Genomic DNA, 19,744 nt, shown 5'->3' on the forward strand with positions numbered 1-19,744 from the left:
ATTTCTTCCTGCCCTTAATCACTTAATATCTCTAATCACCCCTTGGAGGTAGAAAGATCAGAGTATTCCCTTTCCTTGCAAAAGCACTATGAACAAAGGTGCATTTAAGACTGGATACTACTAAATAGTGTGGTAATAGAGGATCTAAGAAATAGTTGGATAAGACAGTAATTCATAGTAACTTTTTGGAGAACTGACTCAAAGACATGGGGTAATGAATGATGGGACCATTTAAAGGAAAGAGGAGAATTTGTTTTCATCAGATCTTCATTAGAGTCTGGAATTTTTCTGCTGAAAGGTTTCTATTCTATATGAACTGAGCAACTACTTTCTGTTGCTGAAAAGTTGTCTAATAAATTCCACAGAAATCAACTGAGAATAAAATCCATTTATTGAGGAGGCAAAGGCTTGTCCTTTGAAATCACAGGTTGTGCTCAGGAGTGATCATTTGTTATGCTGAAGGCCCTCTTGGGTTTTGGAAATAACCTGCAACATACTTAAAATAAAAAGTGAAGTTCAGACTCATTGCAGCTTCTGGAGCAGCATTCATGTTGTTGGGTTGAGACTCCTGAATGCCTGAGCTAATTCCTCTTCTGCAGTGACAAGTAACAGCAGAGTGGATTTGTTGCAGGTATCTTGCATAAGTATGAGATGGAGGTAAAATGTGGTCAGATAGATTCTCATCGTAACAGGAATTTCAGGGTATAATAAAATATGATTTGTGTTTTAGCCTCTTGACAAAATGCTTATATTCCTAATTCTGATAGGAACCTCATAGAAACAGCCAGTGCAAGCTGCCGTCACCCTAGGCTGCTCTAGCCCATGTTCAGAGCCCAACTTTTAACAGTGGGTCCCTTCTGTGATTAACGGGCAAGCAGCATGCTGAAAGGCACTGGAGAAAGAGGGCCAGAATTGAGGAGGGAGCTAACAATATAGATAGAGATCGACCGAGTGTCTCCAAAACTGCACAGTCAACTTAGGAATTGCTGGTTGCTTGCCTGAAAAAGGTCTTCTCTCCAGCCACTCTGCTTGTCTGCTTATCATGTGTTGCTGGTGAAACCCAAATGAAGGTAAAACTGCCTCTCTGAAATGCACATGTATTGCTTGAGAGAAGAGCTATACTATGTCTGCTTGGGGAAAAAGGCTGAAATTTAGGGCATTAACCAACAGCCTTGTGGTCAACTAGTGGGAAGTTGCAACTGAAATTTTTATTGGACCTTCAGTTTCTCAGTGTTTCTGTTCCCTGGGTGGCTGCTACCTGGAGGTGACTTTTGTATTGTATTTTACAACACTGACGGTTGGCTACAGCCTGAATTTCTGCAACTTCACAGTAGCTGCTCTTGGGATCAAGAGCCATTCACTAGAAGAGCTCCTCATTTCCTCTTCCCTTTCTTATGCTGAGTTTTTAGAGGCATCAGAGCATGTTGGCTTTAATGGGAAGGAAACATCCTGTCATGAGATTGTCTGGGTCTCTAGATAAAACAGAAAAACCCACACACTTTGATTTCTTTTGAATGATAACAAATATCTCTGCTGAGGTATTATATTTACAGTGTACTGATAATGTTTGGTCAGTATTTTTAGGTGTCAGTGTACCACAGAGTGGTGAAACTGGCTTTTTTGTTCCCTTGTGGCTATTTTATGAAGGAAGACAGTACATTTTCTAGCTGCTAAATATGTAGATTTTTTTCTCACAGACTTCTGATGCTAGTATTATTTCTCTTAAATACGGCATTATTACTATGTGAGCATCTTCTAATCACTACTATGTTTACCTCCAACAAAAAGTGAACTCGAGCTCCTTGATTTACAGCTGTGACAGTGCTTTTGAACCCATGATATTAAGAGCTCTGGAAAATCAGAGCACTCAACCACTGCAGTGACATAAATGATTATAAGTAATTACATGGCATGGGAAGCCTATGAAGGACCAGGGAATTAAACCTGGGGTCTCTTGTATTGCAGGCCTTAATAGCCTTAATAACTGGATTATCTCCTCACTCAAAAGTTCTGGCCACTAACCTTGGACAGGACTAGTGAGAATTTGCTTAGTCTTGAGTGGTACAAAGCTGTGAAATGAAAATCAAATTCTTCTGCCAGGAAGATGCAATTAGGTGTAGGTGCTTAGAGATGCTCCACAAATGGATACATCTGGGTTTAGAAAGCCCTCAATCAGTTTGCCTTCATGAAGACCTTCACTGTAAACAAAGATAATAGGTTTTAGGACCCATTGCATGGATGCTGTTATTTTGTTTTCGTTTTGTTTCCAGTAATTGTGCTTCACCAATTTCACCCCATCAGAAAACACCCAATTTCTGAAGGTTGCATCCTGTTCATCTTTGCAGTTTCCTGATAACCAAAATACTTCCTTAGGACCTCATTTCGGTCACTGGGTGTTCGTGGGTGGTTTTGAGCACTGGTACCAAGGAAAACAAAAACAACCTCAATGCCCTGGACCTTGTTTAGAATTGAAAGCAGAAATATTTGTACTCTAGAAAAAGTTTTTATCTATTTCTCTTTGTAATGGTTTTTTGTCCTTGATATTTTCCCTCAAGAGCTGGGGAAAGAGTAGTGTAGAGCTAAATCAGTGTAAATCAGCAGGGTTTTGCTGGAGTCAATACTCCCAGAGGAGGGAAGTAAGAAGTTTCATTCGTGTACCCTGCCCCATCTGAGTGTGTCACTGCTGAATTTAGGTATTGATGGTTCAAGTCAGGCGGGGAGGACTCAAAATGAGGTCTCCCCTGCTTGTGTGAGCAAGTCGAACTGGGCATGGATTTGCTTGAGGGAGTAAAAAAAGTGCAAAAAAGGAGACTTGCTGCTGAATGGACTCAGACCACTTCAGCTCATTCTAAACATGTTTTGCTTTGATTTTGATTCCCCCCAAAAAAGATTTCTCCATAGCTCTACCTGAATGCAGTCAAGGAGTTTATGCCAAAGGAGCTATCGGCTTTGTGTCTGTAATACAAATTCTTTCAAATACTCTTTGCCGTCAGCTGACAGAGTAGTCACCAGTGTCTGATGATAAAGAGACTGTGAAAGAGAAACTTTGTGAGCATGGAGAGAGCAGAGACTGCTGCACTGTATCTTTTACAGTGAGAATGCAGCTGGAGTTTGCTTTGTTACAGCATGTCCATGTTCTGAATTTGTAAATTGTCACTAGCAAAAAGTGCTTGAGCAAAGGGGGTGGCTTTCCGGGCAGCCAGAGGCTTTGGGATTCAGCTGAGTGAAGTGCAAAATGAAATACAATCCTCTCGTTTCCCATAAGCGGGGCGGTATTTTGGCAGCGTGTTTCACTTGCTTCGTGTATGACTTTCTCAAATGCAATTCAATCATGCTGTCTTGCTCACAGTCAGGCTTAGTTGGAGGGGAGAATGAAGGGACACAGTGAAAATCGGGTCTCAAAAGTCAATGGCGTAATGGGAAGCAAATTCACAGGGAAAGCTGCAGGGATTTTCCTTTCCAAGTCTGGTTTCAGATGAGGAGAGAAGGGCTAAGCCTATTGAGTCGCTACATGGACTGATGATTTTAAGTAGCAATGGTTGGCCCAAAGGCTTGGAAACTTGGTTGAGCAATTGCAGCTTAGATGTTTTCACTCTCAGAGCCAGGTAATGCAGGGGCTAGAAAGCAGCATCTCCCCAGGGAAGTGTTAGCATCGCTCTGCCTTCTGCACCCTGGATTTCTGAGCTACTGTCACAGCCGAGTCTGCTGAATCTGAGGGTGTCTCTTGGCATTTGTATGCCAAACTCCAGTCTTAATGTGAGCTCTTAAACACTTCTGGCCTAGCTGAAATGCTTCCTCCAAAAGTGAGGCTTGGGCAGCCTTGCCTGTAGCTGCGTATTTTGGGGACAAAAATGAGACTAAAGCCTGTTCTCCCTCCAGCTGGTTAAAAACATGCATTTTGAAGAAAACACTACTGGAGTTAAGAGACTGAGCAAAAATGGTTATGTCCCCCTCCAAGTGGTTTTCATGTGCGAAATAAACATCAGGCAAGAAAAGAGGAAGGTGCAGAGGAAATTAGCTGTGGTTTTAGCAGCTTGCACTCCCGCCCAGCACAGGTGAAACAGCATGGGGAATCCAAATGCCAGTGGATTTGTGCGAAGAGTGAGAGGGATTGAAAGGTGAGGGAGCGCTGAGAGCAAACATGACCCGTATCTTGGAGAAAAATTATGTCAGCAATACAGTGCCAGGGGTGCAAAAGAAAAACTTGAAGTTGCTGTGTTTTTCTAGAGAACAATAGCCTGGAAGTGACGCTGACTCAAAAAGCAAATATTGTGGTTTAATGAACTCTGCCACTTCGTGTCAGGGTTCAGTTCCCCCCTCCGGATACCCCGGTGGTCTCTGCGCCCCGACAACACCACTGATGTCTAACACCCCCACCCACCACCACCTCCCCATCCTCCTTTAGACTTTGTTCTTGCAGACTTGCTTCAAATGCCCTTTGCTCTGCCACATTAACATCAAGGGGCTGTTGTGTCTGGGTATTAGTGCTTCAAACTCAGCTGCAGGAATAATGATGCTCTGTGGGGCAGCAGGAGCCAGGTCCTGCTCTGATGACCTGTGCTTTATGGACTCATTTTTGGCTGTTGGAGCACAAGGTGAGGGAGTTGGAATTTCCTTCCTGGCTTCTGCCAGCAGCCAGGAGGGAGCTTGCATGGCTCTTGAGAGCAGCCAGAGGAAGAAAGGTTAAACGTGCCACAGTTTAAATCCCCTTTGCCTCCAGACAGCCTTGAAGTCTGATCTAGAAGTCAAAAAAATCCTGATCTAGAAAGGAAAATCATCTTCTCCTGTTCCTGTGAGCCCGTCCAAAACACAGAAGCTAGGGCTTTTCAGTTAGTTCCTTAGGTTTTTTGCCTTGTTTGTACAGCTAGCACACACAGTAGTATTCAATACCGAGGGCTTGCTGGCAGTGTAACTTATCCCCCTTTGCTAGGAGGCAGCACACACAGGTTTTTCTGGAGAGCAAGAAAAGGGCTCAGGAATGTTGCAGTGCAGACGGCAAGCAGCCACTTCATCTTCAGCGGGAGAGAGGTATGGGGACCCTTCCGCAACAGCTTGGCCAATTTTCATCTTGTTAATTAAAAAAGCCACTCAAAACTTTCTACAGAAGTTTGTCATTCCTGTGCTGCCCAGAAGAGTGAATATGAGGCTGCCTTAGTCCCTCAGTCACTTGGGTAACCATCAGACACAAGAGACTTCCCCACAAGGTACTATAATGAGTAGTGTATTGCTCCACCAGCAATTTCTCTTGAGTTGATGGGGGGAAGCCTGTGGATATTATTTCAAAATGTGGCCTAATTCTACCTTAAAACAAGAGGTTAAGTTAGAGGGCACTGACAGTGAATTGTAGAAATGCTTTGTGTATCCATATGCATGCGTAGAAATAAGTTAGGTAGGAGTTGGGAAAGTGTGCGCGTGTGTGTATGTTAGGGTTTTCTTCTTCCCTAAATTTCCAGGCGATACTAGATGAGGAAAAACTAAATCTGAAGGGTACCTTCCTCCACCTCTCCTTCTGGAGAAAATGAGCCCCAATCCTGAGTGATGGCTCCTAATGAGAGAAAAATTTGGTTATTATGTGTGTGTGAGTTAAATGCAGGACACCCCGGGGAGTACAGGGTTTCAGTGGTTATTTCTTGCCATTCCAAAGAAATGCTGAGGAACTTCTAACATCCCGTGTGGTCAAAGCACAGAGCAGTGCAGTCTGGCTGGATACAGGATAACAGCTCCAGCAGAGCCCTTGGAGACTCAGGCTGTGCTGCTTGCACTTACCATAATGGGCTGAGAAGAAAGAAGATTAGAGAGATAGAGAAAAGAAATTTCCCTAGGGCACTCCACCCAGGCCCAGCTGAAGGAGAGAAAGAAAAGGGAACACTGAACTGTGCTGCAGGAGGAGTAAACTACCAATCCTAAGGGGATGCCACCATGATTGCCCAAACCCTCAGCGAGGACCCCTTTTGCATGTGCTGCGACTTATTTTCAAAAAGGCTTTCTGGATGGTGAGTGCTCCGTGCTGAACCAGACTGGCCCCGTCACTGTAAGCAACTTGAAAACGCCATTAATGAGGAGAGAAGGCAGAGGCCAAGGTTTTCACAGCAGAAAGAGGCAGATTTTTTAACGTAATCAAAGCGCACGGTCCGCGGTGACAGAGGAGTGGACGGGAAAGGGCTGATTTTGGACTGCTGGCGAGGACATCTAAGGTCAGGAGAGATGCGGATGGTCCAAGTTGCCTACTCGCTGCAGCTGCTTACCCTGAACATCAGCACAGAGGGTGAAATCTTCTGAACTGTTCTTCGGAGAAGTTTGTTCATTTCATACACTGCACTTGCTTGGGTTTCAACACCCCTGGATACTGGGAGGTCAGAACTAGCTGTCATCAGCTCAGAGGTGTCTGCATCCTCCCTACATGCTACGGCAAGCAACACATGCTCCAAAATACCTGGGCTGTGCTTTGCTTGGCACATCTAAGCGCAACGCGTATGTGCTTCCTGCGGCGCTTGTGCCGTGCCTTTTCCGTAAGTCCTGGGCGGTTCAGTTTGGTCACTGTGTGAGAACCCCCGTGTTTGTGCTTTCCAGTTGCCATGGTTTAACCCCAGCCAGCAACTAAGCACCACGCAGCCACTCACTCACTCCCCCCCCACCCAATGGGATGGGGGAGAGAATTGGGGGGGAAAAAAAAGTAAAACTTGTGGGTTGAGATAAAGACTGTTTAATAGGACAGAAAAGGAAGGGAAAATAATAATAATACTAATAATAGAATATACAAAACAAGTGATGCACAATACAATTGCTCACCACCTGTTGACCGATGCCCAGCCAATCCCTGAGCCATGGTGCCCCCCAGCCAACTCCCCCCGGTTTATGTACTGGCCATGATGTCACACGGTATGGAATACCCTTCTGGCCAGTTTGGGTCAGCTGTCCTTGCTGTGTCCCCTCCCAGCTTCTTGTGCCCCTCCAGCCTTCTTGCTGGCAGGGCAGTATGAGAAGCTGAAAAGTCCTTGACTTAGTATAAACACTGCTTAGCAACAACTAAAACATCAGTGTGTTAGCAACATTATTCTCATCCTGAATCCAAAACACAGCACTATACCAGCTACTAGGAAGAAAATTAACTTTATTCCAGCCGAAACCAGGACACCAGTCCTCTCCTGAACACTTACGAGGTGTGAAACGAGGCAGCCAGGTGCTGATGGTGTAAGGTTGCCCATGTTTCCTTTACATCACTCTACACAAGGCGCATGTCTCTCCTTTGCAGTTGCATCCTACAGATCTGGGCCAGGTTCCTTCTTTCCAACAGACAGAAAAAGGCAGATAATCTGTTTCACATGCAGTGCTGGAATAGCCAGAATGAACTTGTTTCTGAATGAACCAGATGCCGGGAGTATTCTTTAGACAAAGATTAAAAGGAAAAGCAACAACACAATGGTGGACCCACTGAAATTAAAGAGGGAACTAGATGAGCTCATCGCTTTATCCTCAGAGCTGAGGAGCCTGCTAACAAAGGCAGATAGATATTAAAAATGCCTTCAAATATGCTGATAAATTATTCTCCTTGGCATCTCTTCAGAGTTGGCAGGCTCCATAAATCCTCTTGCACAACTTGATTAAGCTTTGGCTGTCAGAGTGAGGCCGATATTTAAATCTCTCTGTGAAGCTCTATGCTGGATCTGTGTACGTGTTTTTCCTTTATTTTGTTTTTTAGAAATGCTTTCATCCTGCATTTCCTGGTTGGCTCCAGAGCCTCTCTGGCAAAAGCAGGACTCTGGAGCCTGTCGTTTCCCAACTGGGAAGGAGTTCTGCAGTTTTAAATGATCTCTCATCTAGACCATTTCTGCCATAAACATACACTGGTGAAGTGAGAAGGCTGTGCTCCACCACAGATTGCCTTCTTACCTCTTTTGCCTGAGCTTGCATTTCCATCTCTGTAACATGCTGTCTCTTACTCTTCGCCTCCTAATTCTCAAACAACAAACAGCTTTCCCCGGTGATTTTAATCTCTTCTGTTGATTGATCACACCCCTTTCTGAAGTGCTTCTCTTCCCCACAGTAATAGACCCATGCTTCTGAATAATACATCGTGAAAGAAAACTAAAGCCATCTTTATATAGCTTGCCAAGGCCAAATTCATCTTGAGGTAGTCATTAGGTCTTTTACCTTTCCCTTTCCAATAGGCTGACACTAGCTTCTTGTTTAAGTCCGCAGGGTGCAGGCTCAGATTTGCTTCATAACAAAAGCTCCAAACCCTGCCTATTGTAATGTCAGGTGTGACTCATCCTCCTCTTTCCTGCCAGCAGTGGGGAAAAAAAGTGAAGGAGCATTCGTTGTGCCGACTTTGTCTTCCTCCTCTTCTTTTTCTCTAGGGGCTCGGGAAGAAGCAATTCCCGTTGCCGAGCCTAAGCCTTGTGGCCTGGGCTCACTTCTCAGCTCTGCCACAGTTAAACAGTGTGATTACAGACCCTCAGAGGTGTTTCGGTGAAGTCCAATAAAATCCAATCTTGGGGGAAGGCCCAAGGATTCCCTTCAGAACCTGGGTCCGACCTGGAGATGGGGATGACTGCTGAATGATGGGACCAGCTCTTGCTGTGCAGCCTCCAGTGGAGGGGGCCAGCCCATCTAACTGGGAGGTCTCAGCTCTGCTACAGGGGTAACAAATCTCCAACTGTCCAAGCTATTCAGGGCTGTAGGTCTTACTTGTCCTTCTAGCTTTGAACTTTCTGACCTGCTGTGTCTTTTCAGGAACTTTAAAATTAAAAGAATAGAAATAAATATAACTAAGACCACAAAAAAGTTCCTTTGAAGTATTTTCCTGTGATTTTTTTTTTTTCCCCTTAATTGGCCCTTGCAGGTTTGTCTGGGGCACTTTAGTCCCCTTTGTACTTGACCCTATGTAAATAGGCCACCCAGGGTTGTGTAATAGATTCCCAGTTCCTCTTGACAAGACTATCAGAAAAGGATTAATTGTTTTCCCATGCAACCCTAGGGAGATTTTACCACTGCTTAAAATTAGAGTGGGATCATGCCCCCAGTCTGTTAGTAAGCGCGAAGCTCATTCTCCCTCCATGTTTGTGTTACTCTGATTGATGTATTGATTTAGTAATTGACCTGCATATCCCCATGTTGTACCTATAGTCCAACTGGGGTAATTTAAAAACAGCAGCTGGAGTTTGATACTGTCTGAGCAGCCTGTGCAGCTGGTGACCCACGTAGGAACTGGGGCTGACTCATCAGTTCTGAAAACACAGATCTCTGGAGTGACATCTTGACCAAAACCTATGTTAAATATTCCATATATCTAATGACTAAAGTTAATTTCTGTTTATTATTACAGGAGTACCAAAGGCACAAGTGTCAAAAATCACTAGCTATCATCAGGGGCTAATATGCATTTGATACTTGAGGGCTTTTCATTCTGCATTAGTATTGATGAGTGGGGAGAGGCAGGGAAACAGGTAGCTTTCAGCACAGCAAGGAATTTTGTAGCTATTCAGACAACATTTAATTCCCATATTTTGTGCCAAGTTCTCTCCTGGCGATAGTCAGCAAAGTTACATCAGTTTACACCACCTGGAGATTTGGAGCCTGGCGTGTCTACCCCACACGTGAGTTGCTCTGTGTACCTTGGTTTATTTTGCTAGTCTTTCTCGCTCGGCACTGTTTGCAATACAGTTAATCCTTCTTGTTCCCTCGAGCTTTGACTGGGCAGCATCGAGCAGCCATTTCTGCACTAGGGGAAAGCAAGATCAAATTTATCTGCTTAATATCCACTGCACTGACATTTTGTCCTTCTTGCCTGCGGCTGGCACATTAAAAATGTGACTGCTGTCATGCTTATTGTTAAAGTCTTATGGCTTTTAGGAGCAGGGCTGGAGACTGTTTTTTATCTCCCTTCCCATTTGTTTTTTTATCTGGAAAAGGAAATCACAGAGATCTCACACTCTCTTTCTTCCTCCCCTCCTCCTTAAAATGCTTTCAGGGCAGCCTTGTACTTTGGAGCCCTGGCACTGAACTCACTGGACCTTCTCTACACTGAAGGATTTCACCTGCTCACAGTTTTCTGTAGCCAGGACCCCAGCATGACGACAGAAGCACCCTGTACCTGCGTGGGTCGCATTCTGGCTCAGCACCACGATGGATTGCACTGGTACAAATCAGGGCCTTTAGTAATCGATCCCGCTGTGTGCAGGGTAGGAAGCTGAAACACCACGTGGCCTCTAATGGCTGCAATCAGAGCAAATCCCGTGTAAAACGGAGGTAGCATTTGAGAGAGCCGCAATGGCTCCAAGTCCTGTTCTCAGCAGCACAATCCTCACTGAAGGTCAGTAGGACTCGGGCTCCCAAGCGCCTGGCTCACACCCACAGCCACATCGCTGCAGTTTAAGTTACCAGGCACCAGCTGAGCTGCCGTAAGTACAAGGACTTCCACGGGAGAGCTCTCCGACCACCCTGCTCCCATTTAGTGAAATCGGGCTGTGCTGACTCCCTCACTCGCCGTAACCCACTTGTGTGTCTGAGCCCTGGATTGCTCGTGTATGGGGAAGCGAGGCACGCTTATGAGCATCGCCCCAGCAGGACTGTGATGGAGGGTGATGGGAGCCTTGCCTAAGAGAGCAAAAGACTAGAATGGCTCAAAACGAGCAGCTTTTGATTTAAAATTAAAAAAGAAAAAAAGAAAAAAAGTCTCTCTGCTATGCTAATCCCTCCTGGCTTCCAATCATTAAAAATAATACAGACGTTAACAGACAGAGCCATAGATCCATCTTTCTTCTCTTTTGTTTAGGGGTGGATGAAGGCTAATGAAACCCCAGACTGCGGGTTTGTTTGCCTTACATAATAGGCGGCCAAACTGTTTTCGGCAACTGCAGCATTCAGTCGAGAGATTCATGGAGGGAAGCCTTAATTAGAGTAATTGCTCTATTTATATAACGATTCCCTTTTGTCTGAGATCAAATAGATCTTTGAGAAATCTTATTTCCTTTCGAGTTAATTTCTGGCCTGTTAGTTTAGCTCATGAATCTTAATGAAGACGAGCATGTTGGGTATCTCCCGATCTCCCCGCTCTCCCTCATTACTAGAGGGGAGGCTGTGGGGCGTTAATCTGTACTGCTGCTGCTTTTCACTTTGGTAGCAACATGGGAGAAACACCAACAGGCAGGAAATGTTAATACCACGAACAGGGAAATCTTGCTTTCCTTTAAGAGCTTGGGCTTGACTATTGCATTGGCAGAATCCCTAACAGGGGTCCTCTGAGGCACGTGGTGTGATGGAGGGGAGGTGAGACTGAAGGTCCGTCGTCGTATCTGTGACAGGCTACCCTTGGGCTCCTGGCAAAATAAAGCGATGCATTTCTCTGGGTCTCTGTTCCCTGCCTGTAAGACGGGGAGAGCCTCTATCTCTGCCGTACGCTTGCATTTGAAAGATGGGTGGCTCAGGGGCACAGGCTTTCTCTTACAAGGTAAATGTGCCCTGCCCAGGGCAACAGAGTCCTGATGGGAGCTGGTGTGTCTAAGACTTTCTTTGTATTAAAGAAATAATGATTTCTTCCTCGTCCAGATGGCTGATAATATGAAGGGAATGGCTGAGCAGGAAGTTGTATTCCTCTTCCTGAAGTGCATTACTTCTGGGAAGGGGTCTGGGCTTGTTAGTGTTTTCGTAGAACATGATGCAATTTCACGTAATCTAATCACTGTGATATGAAATTAATTATCCTGATGCAAATAGCACATACATGAGTTACGTAAAACCTATCAGGGATTCCAGTATTAAGAAAGGGAACTTACAAATTCAATGGAATTAAAGCTTTGAAACATCTGTTTTGTGCAAACATCCCCTCACAGACTTCTAGGCTGACTGATTTCCAAACTCAGCCTCTTGAGACGGAATTTGCAATGCTGCATGTGAGCAGCACCAGAGAAGTCCAGTACAGCCTTGCCCAGCAGACTGGGAGACCTGGAGCCCTTCCCAGCACAGTCTGAGCCATGTAGTGGGTGAAGGGGAGGACTGGCGCGGGCCCCCTGCTCTCCCTCACCTGCTCGCGGGCTGAGCTCCCAGGGCTGACACAGATTTTTTCCTAATGGTTGGCACTGCTATGTCTGCATTTTTTCCTTGTAACTTCACGGGCCCTCTGTGGACTAATCTCCAGCTTTTAATTTCTTGTCATGGCTTGCTGCGTTTTCTTTCAGTAAATGTTTTCAAATGATCTTGTGAAGTCATGTTTTTGGCTCATTCCAGCTGCTGGTTTTGGCTGTGATGCTGCTGAGAGGGTTAGCTGAGGTCAGTGAGTGCCTCGCTTGAGTTTGCTGCTCAGCAAACTGGTGTAGCCCAAAGGGACCCAGTCTGAGGATGCTCCCAAGGGGCTCTTTACACCGGGAATGGGATAATTCCCCATGGTTGGATGTGATCACAGAGCAAGGGCTTGATGGCCTGGTTCAGGTTTAAGATTGGTAGTCTTGCTATTGGTTTTCCTGGGAGGCATCTTGGATTTGGGTGATTACGTGTTTCTTTTTGTTCAGGAACATCTCTTGTTTGCCTTGTTGTTGTTACTGTTGAATTTTTTTTCTCTGTGTTTCTTCACCGAGCACTGTGTGCCAGAGGTTGAGATTCCTGCTGGATTCTGGATTATCATGCAAAATTAAAGATACTCAATAAATGTTAGGAGATGACATTTTGCCACAAAAAACTTTCTGCTGAACATCTTCTCTCATCACTTTCAAAAACATCAGAGGGTTGTACTTGGAAGGACATTTAGGGCTGTCCAACCTATGAAGCAAGAGTCAAACTCTGGCCTTCCCGTGGATGCCAGGAACTGCCAACACTTTGTAAGACTTTTTCTAGCCATTTCTGAATGCAGTTGAAGGGATCAAGTGAAAGATTAGCTGCACTCCTGAAAACCTTTCCCCTGCTCATCCTGCATGTGTGCAGAGGGCAGCGTCTGTGTGCTCTGGGCACTCAGCTTTACCCCTCCTGCTGCAGATATTCCTCTTATGTGGCCAGAGACATGGGTATGGGCTCCAGCTACTTATTTCAGAGATGAAGGCTGAGCTTGTAATTAAGTTCCTCAGAAATCTCAAGTTCTTTGTTTGCTTTGTCAGAAGTGCCATCAGATAGCAGAGGCGGCATGAGACTGGCCGTTAGATGCTACCCTGTTGCAGCAGAGAAATGTCAGTACTGCCTAAGGCAGAGAGGGAGAAAGAGGAGGATTCATGGGCTCTTGAGCCTTTGAGAGGTCATTATAATCTTTTGGTTTTTTCCTGACATACTGGACAACACAAACTAAAACTGCATGCATTTTTTGTCAGTGCAATAATTCCTAGTGAATTCAGATAGTATTTGAGGGGGTTAGTTATCATTTTAGTGGAAACTGCCTTCAAAAATTTCATCCTTTAATTTTATATGCCTGTCACAGTGAGGCAGGTAACTCTGTTCCAGTGTAAAACATCAGTACTGTCTCTGTTGCAGTCACCATCTGCATGCCTGCTTTTCAGCCCAATTGCCAAATAAAGACTGGAGCTGCTTCCCAGAGAAAACACCCCACCTTCACCAGGCTGTGACAGACCTGCCGCCTCCAAAATTCACCAGGGAGGAGCAGCAATGGCCAATATCTTGTCTTCTGTCAGCCCTCAGGTGCAGAGGTGTGTGTACATCCACAGGCCAAGTAAGCTGCCGGGATGCTGTGGCTGCCCAAAATACGGGACCATATTTCACGTACCGCGTGATGCCGTTCAAAGGCAACATTTTCAGTGCCGGTTCCCATGTGCAGATGCAACTGAGAAGTCTCAGTGCAGTGTACGATACATTTATCAGGGATGTAAGTTAATGATAAGAGACCGACTGTCCTTTGAAATGATATCCCACCCTTTTGCTGAAGCAGACAAGTATGAGTTTGACTGCCATGAAAGGGAGGCCTCCTCGTGTGTTGATACTCTTTGTAGAGTGCATGATTTATATTCACTTTCAAGGTCCTGCTAGCCTGCGTTAGGTGCTTACAGTATCTGGGAAACAAGCTTAGAGAAATGTGTCTGGAGTGGTTTATGGTGCTGGTGGGTCGCTCCAGCCCTTGATACCCTTGTGCTTCAAAGCCGTGTTTTTACAGAGCAAGAGAGGCAGCAGCACTGAGCTTATGCCTGACAGCTGGGGAAGGTGCTGTTTGATTGGGTCCCCCATCGGTCAGCTCACTCCTGTCGGAGGCAAGGATTAATTCAGAGGGGTTTTGTGGCAGCCCAGCATCGCTCTCAGCAGCCAGCCAGGGCGACGTGTTCCAGCAGTGGGTGAATTTGAAGCCATCGCTCTCCTCCTGCTTCCTTTGGGCACCCAGTGCGGGGTAGACGGTGCCTAGAGTTACCCAACTAAGGTTTTGCAGTCTGTGGGTCCCATGCTCAAATTGGAGCTGGCTGGTCGAATTTGAATAGTCATTTTGTTTCGTATGTTATGTTTCACTTTTTCAGAGCTCAAAACAGCCCACCTCAAGGGATGGCCCTTGCCTAATCCTCATTGTCCTAACAAAATGGGTGTTTTAAGCAGCCAGGAATGTGTTTACGTTGGCCCTCAGCTTGTTGCATCGGATGCCTTCCCTTGGTGCAATTTTGGCATCATGTGGAATAAAGCAAGCAAATAGGAATGTAAACACACTTTTATATCCTGGGGCTCTGAACTGGTCTGGGAATGGGCAGTCCAGTTTAGGTTTTGGTCTTATATGGTTGAGTGTGAATGGGAACCCAAGCAAAGCATGTTACCAGCTCTTTTCAGAGATTATTTCTTTCATGATTTTTTTTTTTTCCTCTCCACATTTAGGAGAAGCTTCCTGGTGTAATGAAGGCAGCGGTAGGTCAGGAGCCAGGAGACATGGGACTTATTCCCAGCTCTTCTTTCCTTTTTGTCTTGTCTTTTTGGACTGTTTTGGTCTATATCACTCCCAGCACCAGCAAGCTCTGATCTTATTTGAGCTTTCTAGGTGTTCCAGCAATGCAAATAAGAGCTAGTGAGGTGCAGATATCCATCTGTGGGGCCAAAGAAGCTGGGCAGGGAATTTCTAGAGAAAGACGGGGCTGCCAGGAGATTTCTGGCCTGTTTTGCAAACCAAAGAAATTTAGTTCAAGACTTGCAAAAGCTTGTCTGAACCAGGTCTCTCAGAGATTTTGGCTTGACCCATTTCTTGTTTGGAAACCAAGCTGTTGTCTGGGGATCAGTATCCGGCAGAAATTTTGGGCAGAGTCTCTTGGGAAACAAATTGTGTTTGGGTTCTGCTGGTAAAAAGGGAGAAGAACGGATTGAAAGGGTTGGGGAGACAGAGAAGTTCTGCTTGTCCTTGGGCCTGACCCTGGAAATGCTGCATAACTGAGGGCTAAAGAGGCCAGAGAAGCATGGAAAGACCCCAGCTGCAGGGAGCCGTGTCAGCTTTGCTCCTCTTCTCGTGACCACTCTTACAAATCTGGATGCACTCAGCAGCTCTTTCTACTACTGTTTTGGGTGGAATGGTGGAAAACAGTTCTGCCATAGGGAATCCTATGGCAGCACACATTCTCGAAGGGCTTAGGAGGTCAGGCTGGAGCTGGGGTTTTTGTGCTAATGTCAGCAGAGTCTGGGGTCCTGCAAGGTCTCAGCTGCAGATGCCCCATCTGCTTTGGCTCTGAAGCCCCCTCAGGACGGGGTATTGGGGAGACTTCTAAAAGAAATCTGGCAGTCGTCTTTCTTCTCCCTGTCTTCTCTCTAGGTAGGGAATGACTAGACCTTTTATCAGCTCATTCTAGAAGAATTTGTACCTTCTGAAAAGCTCCTACAGTCAGAATGAAGTTGGTCTCTCACTGCACCTCCCCTTCTTTTTATTTCCCTATTGCCGAGATGCAGCAGACTTGGTCATTCCCGAAACAGTGACCGATTGTCTGGTTTGGCTGGTTCAGCTATTTGCTAAACATAATGCTCTTTCATCTTCGAGGAAATCGTCTGGACACCTCCACCAGAGTGGAGCTTGCTTTATGCTGCTGTTTCAATAGGCAAATAAAAGTGGCTGTTTTCCCAGTTTAAACATAACCTGATTTCTCTAATGAATTAGAAATACTTGAGGGGAGGGGAAAGATTGGGTTTTACTGAATTTAAAAACTGTAATCCTAAATTAACAAGCCAACTAGCTCTTTTCCTGCCTGAGGAAAGGATTCCCCTCCTCCCCCAATATTTCCCTTCCCCTTAAGAAATGTCCACAGCACTTACACTTCATCATTCTTGTCGGGACCTAAAGGGCACCCGCCGGAGCCCTCTCGCGCTGTGTGCGTGATGTACGGCTTTTCTCGTAGCTCCCTGGCAAATCAGGGCACTTTGGCTGAGGTTTGAGATTTCTTTTCACTGGTAACAGAGGAAAAATGTTACAAAAAGAAATCCTCTAAAAGAGTTTTGCCATTAGGAGACGAGACGGTCACCTGTCTGCTCTCATCTGCTCAGGGCTTGGGGGCTCTAAAAGCCAGCGGCTTGCTCATTTTCCTGTGTTTCCTGAGATGACAGGAAGGAAAGCGTAGGCTCCTGGCTGCGCTTCAGCAGGCTGAGGTTCAGGAAAAAGACACAGCTCAGGACTGACTCCAGTCCAAAGCCTGGCTGGCTGGTGAGCAGCGTTTGAGAGTGAGCTTGTATTGCTGAGAAATTAATACAGAAATAAATAACCATCAAAACCACTGTGCAACATTTATAATGTTGCAAACGATGCAATTCAACTTTCTTTTCTATTGTGGTAACCAAGGATTTGACCAAAAGAAAAAGGACTAGGGAGAAATAGACCCCAACTTCTTCCTCTAGAGAATGAGTCAAGTTCCTTGCATGCAGTTCCAGTACAATGAAATTGAGAAGTCTGGCCAGCAACTGGGTTCAACAGGAAAGCTGAGGACAAGCTTTTGTGCAACTGCTAATAGGTCCCTCTCCCGTGGCCCTGCCGGATGGGAGGAAACAAACAGCCCTTTTTGTTTTGCAGTTCATGACGAAGAACCCCAACATGCGGCTGGGCAGCCTGGGGCTGGGCGGTGAGAGCGCGATTCTGCGGCACCCCTACTTCAAAGATCTGGACTGGGACCTGCTGAACCAGCGTCAGATGGAGCCACCGTTCAGGCCCCGAATTGTACGTGGGAAGGAGGGTGGGGTGAAGGGATCCTGGGTTTTTTCTCTTCTGGGCTCTTTAAGCAGGTTTATTCCCACGAGACAGGAAAGGAGGTGAAGGAAAGGCAACCTTGACATGAAAGCCCTGGCCCAGGAGCCAGGAGGTGAGGTCTCTGGTCTTGACTTGGCTGCTGGTTGGCCACCTGATGTTGTACAGGTCACTTTTCCCCTCCATGCTGGATTTTCAAAGGCAGTTCAGCCAAAAGATGTGGGTTTGTAAAAGCAGCTGCAGCAGATCAGGCACCTAACTACCCTTTGCCTTGCCCCAAATATAAAACAGGGTGAGTAATCCTCATTCTGACCACTCCACCTACCTCTTCACAACTGTCTGTATAGCACCCAGCACAGTGTTCCCTGCTCAAACCACCGTCAGCTGAGTGGGTCAAATGGCAGACAGGCTGCAGAAGGGACAGTGTTGCCCGTTTTCCCAGTAGTGCCACACAGTCCAAAGGATGCTGTCCGTGGAGAGCCTTTCCAAGGTTGTCTCTGTGGCTTCCTTGCCTTTGGAATTGTCACTTGGAGTGGCTTGGTCTCATGATGTGGTCACTCTGCAAACTCATAGTGGCAGTGGTCAACCCCAGTCCTGCTCTGTGGAGCTCACTGGGTGCAGGATCAGGCTCTTGTGTTGTTTCTTCACCTGAATCGAAGGCTAAGGGAGCCTCCTCAGTCCCCTACGAGCTGGACAGGATCTGGGAACATTAGACTTCAATGTCAATAAAACATCTTGTTCAGGATGCAGGAAAAACACACGCCTTGTCAAAATGTGCCACACACCCCGTTTGTGTGTGTGCATTGTAAACAGTCCCACTCTGTGGCACGCAGTAAGGAATCCAGCACCTGGAGGCAAGCCATTTGTCTTCCCACGGCCCAATAATTCATTATTGTGCAAGTTTAATGGCTCGCACACAGAGGAGTGTACGCCCCCCAAAAACCCAGCTGAGACACTCTGCAGATAAGGAGGGACTGTGTGGAGTCAGCTAATTTGAAACGCGGCTGATAACTGCTTCGAATGGCTGGGTCTGTGCTGCCACTTGAGGAAAGGAACTGATTTATGTGCCCTGCCCTGCCGCGTCTGCAATGCATCAGAGGTGGTGTCAGTTAAATCAGAGAGGGGTTTGCCTGTCAGAAGCCTGCAGAGGCTCTAAAAGGGTTTACACTGTAAGAGGCTCTGTGGGGCACTCAGCTGCTCCTAGTCCAAGCCCAGAAAAAGCTTTCAGTAAGCTCAGCCTGGGTTATGGAAGTGATAGTTTATTGCACTCAAGACTAGACTAAAGATGCAGAGCGAGGATCAAGCAGATGATACATACTTTTGACATCTCTTTCCTTTGTCTTTTCTGTTTGACAGAAATCCAAAGATGACGTGAGCAACTTTGATCCAGATTTTATAAAAGAGGAGCCCATTCTGACTCCCATTGAAGAAGGAATTCTTCCGATGATAAACCAAGATGAATTTAGAAACTTTTCATTCACAAGCCCAGAATTGCAGCAATAGCTATGGCTCTGGGGAAGGGCTGCTGAGAGGACTGGGGGGAAATGAAATGAAAACGAAGTTTACCAGGAATTTCATTCTCAAGGAGTAACAGTGCACTGACTTTACGTGATACAGCAGCACCACTGTCAACGTCAACTTAATGTGAAATTGAAGCCTTCCTGTGTTTGTTGGATTTATGCAGCTCTTGGATCAAATATTGACAGGGGTGGAACAAACATGATATTGTGAGTAGCTGATGCAGACAGAGAATTGAATGCTGAGCTAGTTGGCTCAGCCTGAATGTCACCGCTTGCAGTGGATTCAAGGAGTCAGCGTGAGCACAAACAAGTGTCTTGCAGCTCTGAGCCAAACAGACTTGTTACAATTCTGATTGTTTGCAAGACTATTTTGAGGAGTCACAGCACTGTCCAGTGTTATGGAGCCATGATCCAGCATCCCATGGCCTGACCGAACCAGATGTTGCTACTGACTTTACCTGTTTCTGCAGTATTTATTTCTTTCCGAAGGACAAATGGCTCTCTTTGCCACTGTTTGGGTTTCCATGTGAAATATGTCATTGTGGTGACTAGCAGAAGGAAAAAAACAAATGCCCTGTGCCCCGCACAGATTCTTCCAAATCAAAGGGAAGTCACGTGCTCGTAGTGTTTTACTGTTTGTGCGATATGAAAAGTTTAGTGTTTGCATTCTGTGAAATGCCTTTTTACATCATGCATCTTCAATGCTCCTTTCTTTGCCTCCCAGCTGTTTTCAACTATAATGTAACTTGTAAAACTTTACTGTTTATTTAGGCCCATTCTATTTAATTATGTTATACAGAGCCCCTTTTGTGGGTTTAGTGCCTCATTAAAAATTTGATCCAAAGTGGTAGCGCTTAAATTTGTAGCATTATTGCGATGGGAACCGCAGAGCTGGCAAACTGCTTGAAAGTAGAGTTGTCGGCCAACAGATAACACAAAAGGACAACTTTCTCTCATGAGAATGATAAACCTTATCTAAGAAACAGGGTGACTTGGTTTGGTTTGGATTTAAGGGCTTGTTACTCACAGGGCACTTCCCAACAGTTGCAGCCTCAAGCCTCTGCTACAGGCAGACTGAGACAGTTTTTCAGTGTGGTTTGTAGAAACC

General features: G+C 45.8%; 1 protein-coding gene across 1 annotated transcript in view; it reads left to right on the top strand.

The window, feature by feature from the left end:
• Positions 1–19,472, top strand: part of PRKCH (protein kinase C eta) — a 119,945-nt gene extending 100,473 nt beyond the window's left edge. The window contains exons 13-14 of the mRNA XM_075029619.1: positions 16,946–17,089; positions 18,473–19,472. Coding sequence (XP_074885720.1) covers positions 16,946–17,089; positions 18,473–18,619 — 291 coding nt within the window. The 3' untranslated portion in view covers positions 18,620–19,472. The remainder of the gene's footprint in view (positions 1–16,945; positions 17,090–18,472) is intronic.
• The last annotated feature ends 272 nt before the right edge of the window (positions 19,473–19,744 follow it).

The sequence above is a fragment of the Buteo buteo genome, chromosome 6, assembly GCF_964188355.1.
Source record: "Buteo buteo chromosome 6, bButBut1.hap1.1, whole genome shotgun sequence".
In the NCBI taxonomy this organism is placed as follows: domain Eukaryota; kingdom Metazoa; phylum Chordata; class Aves; order Accipitriformes; family Accipitridae; genus Buteo; species Buteo buteo.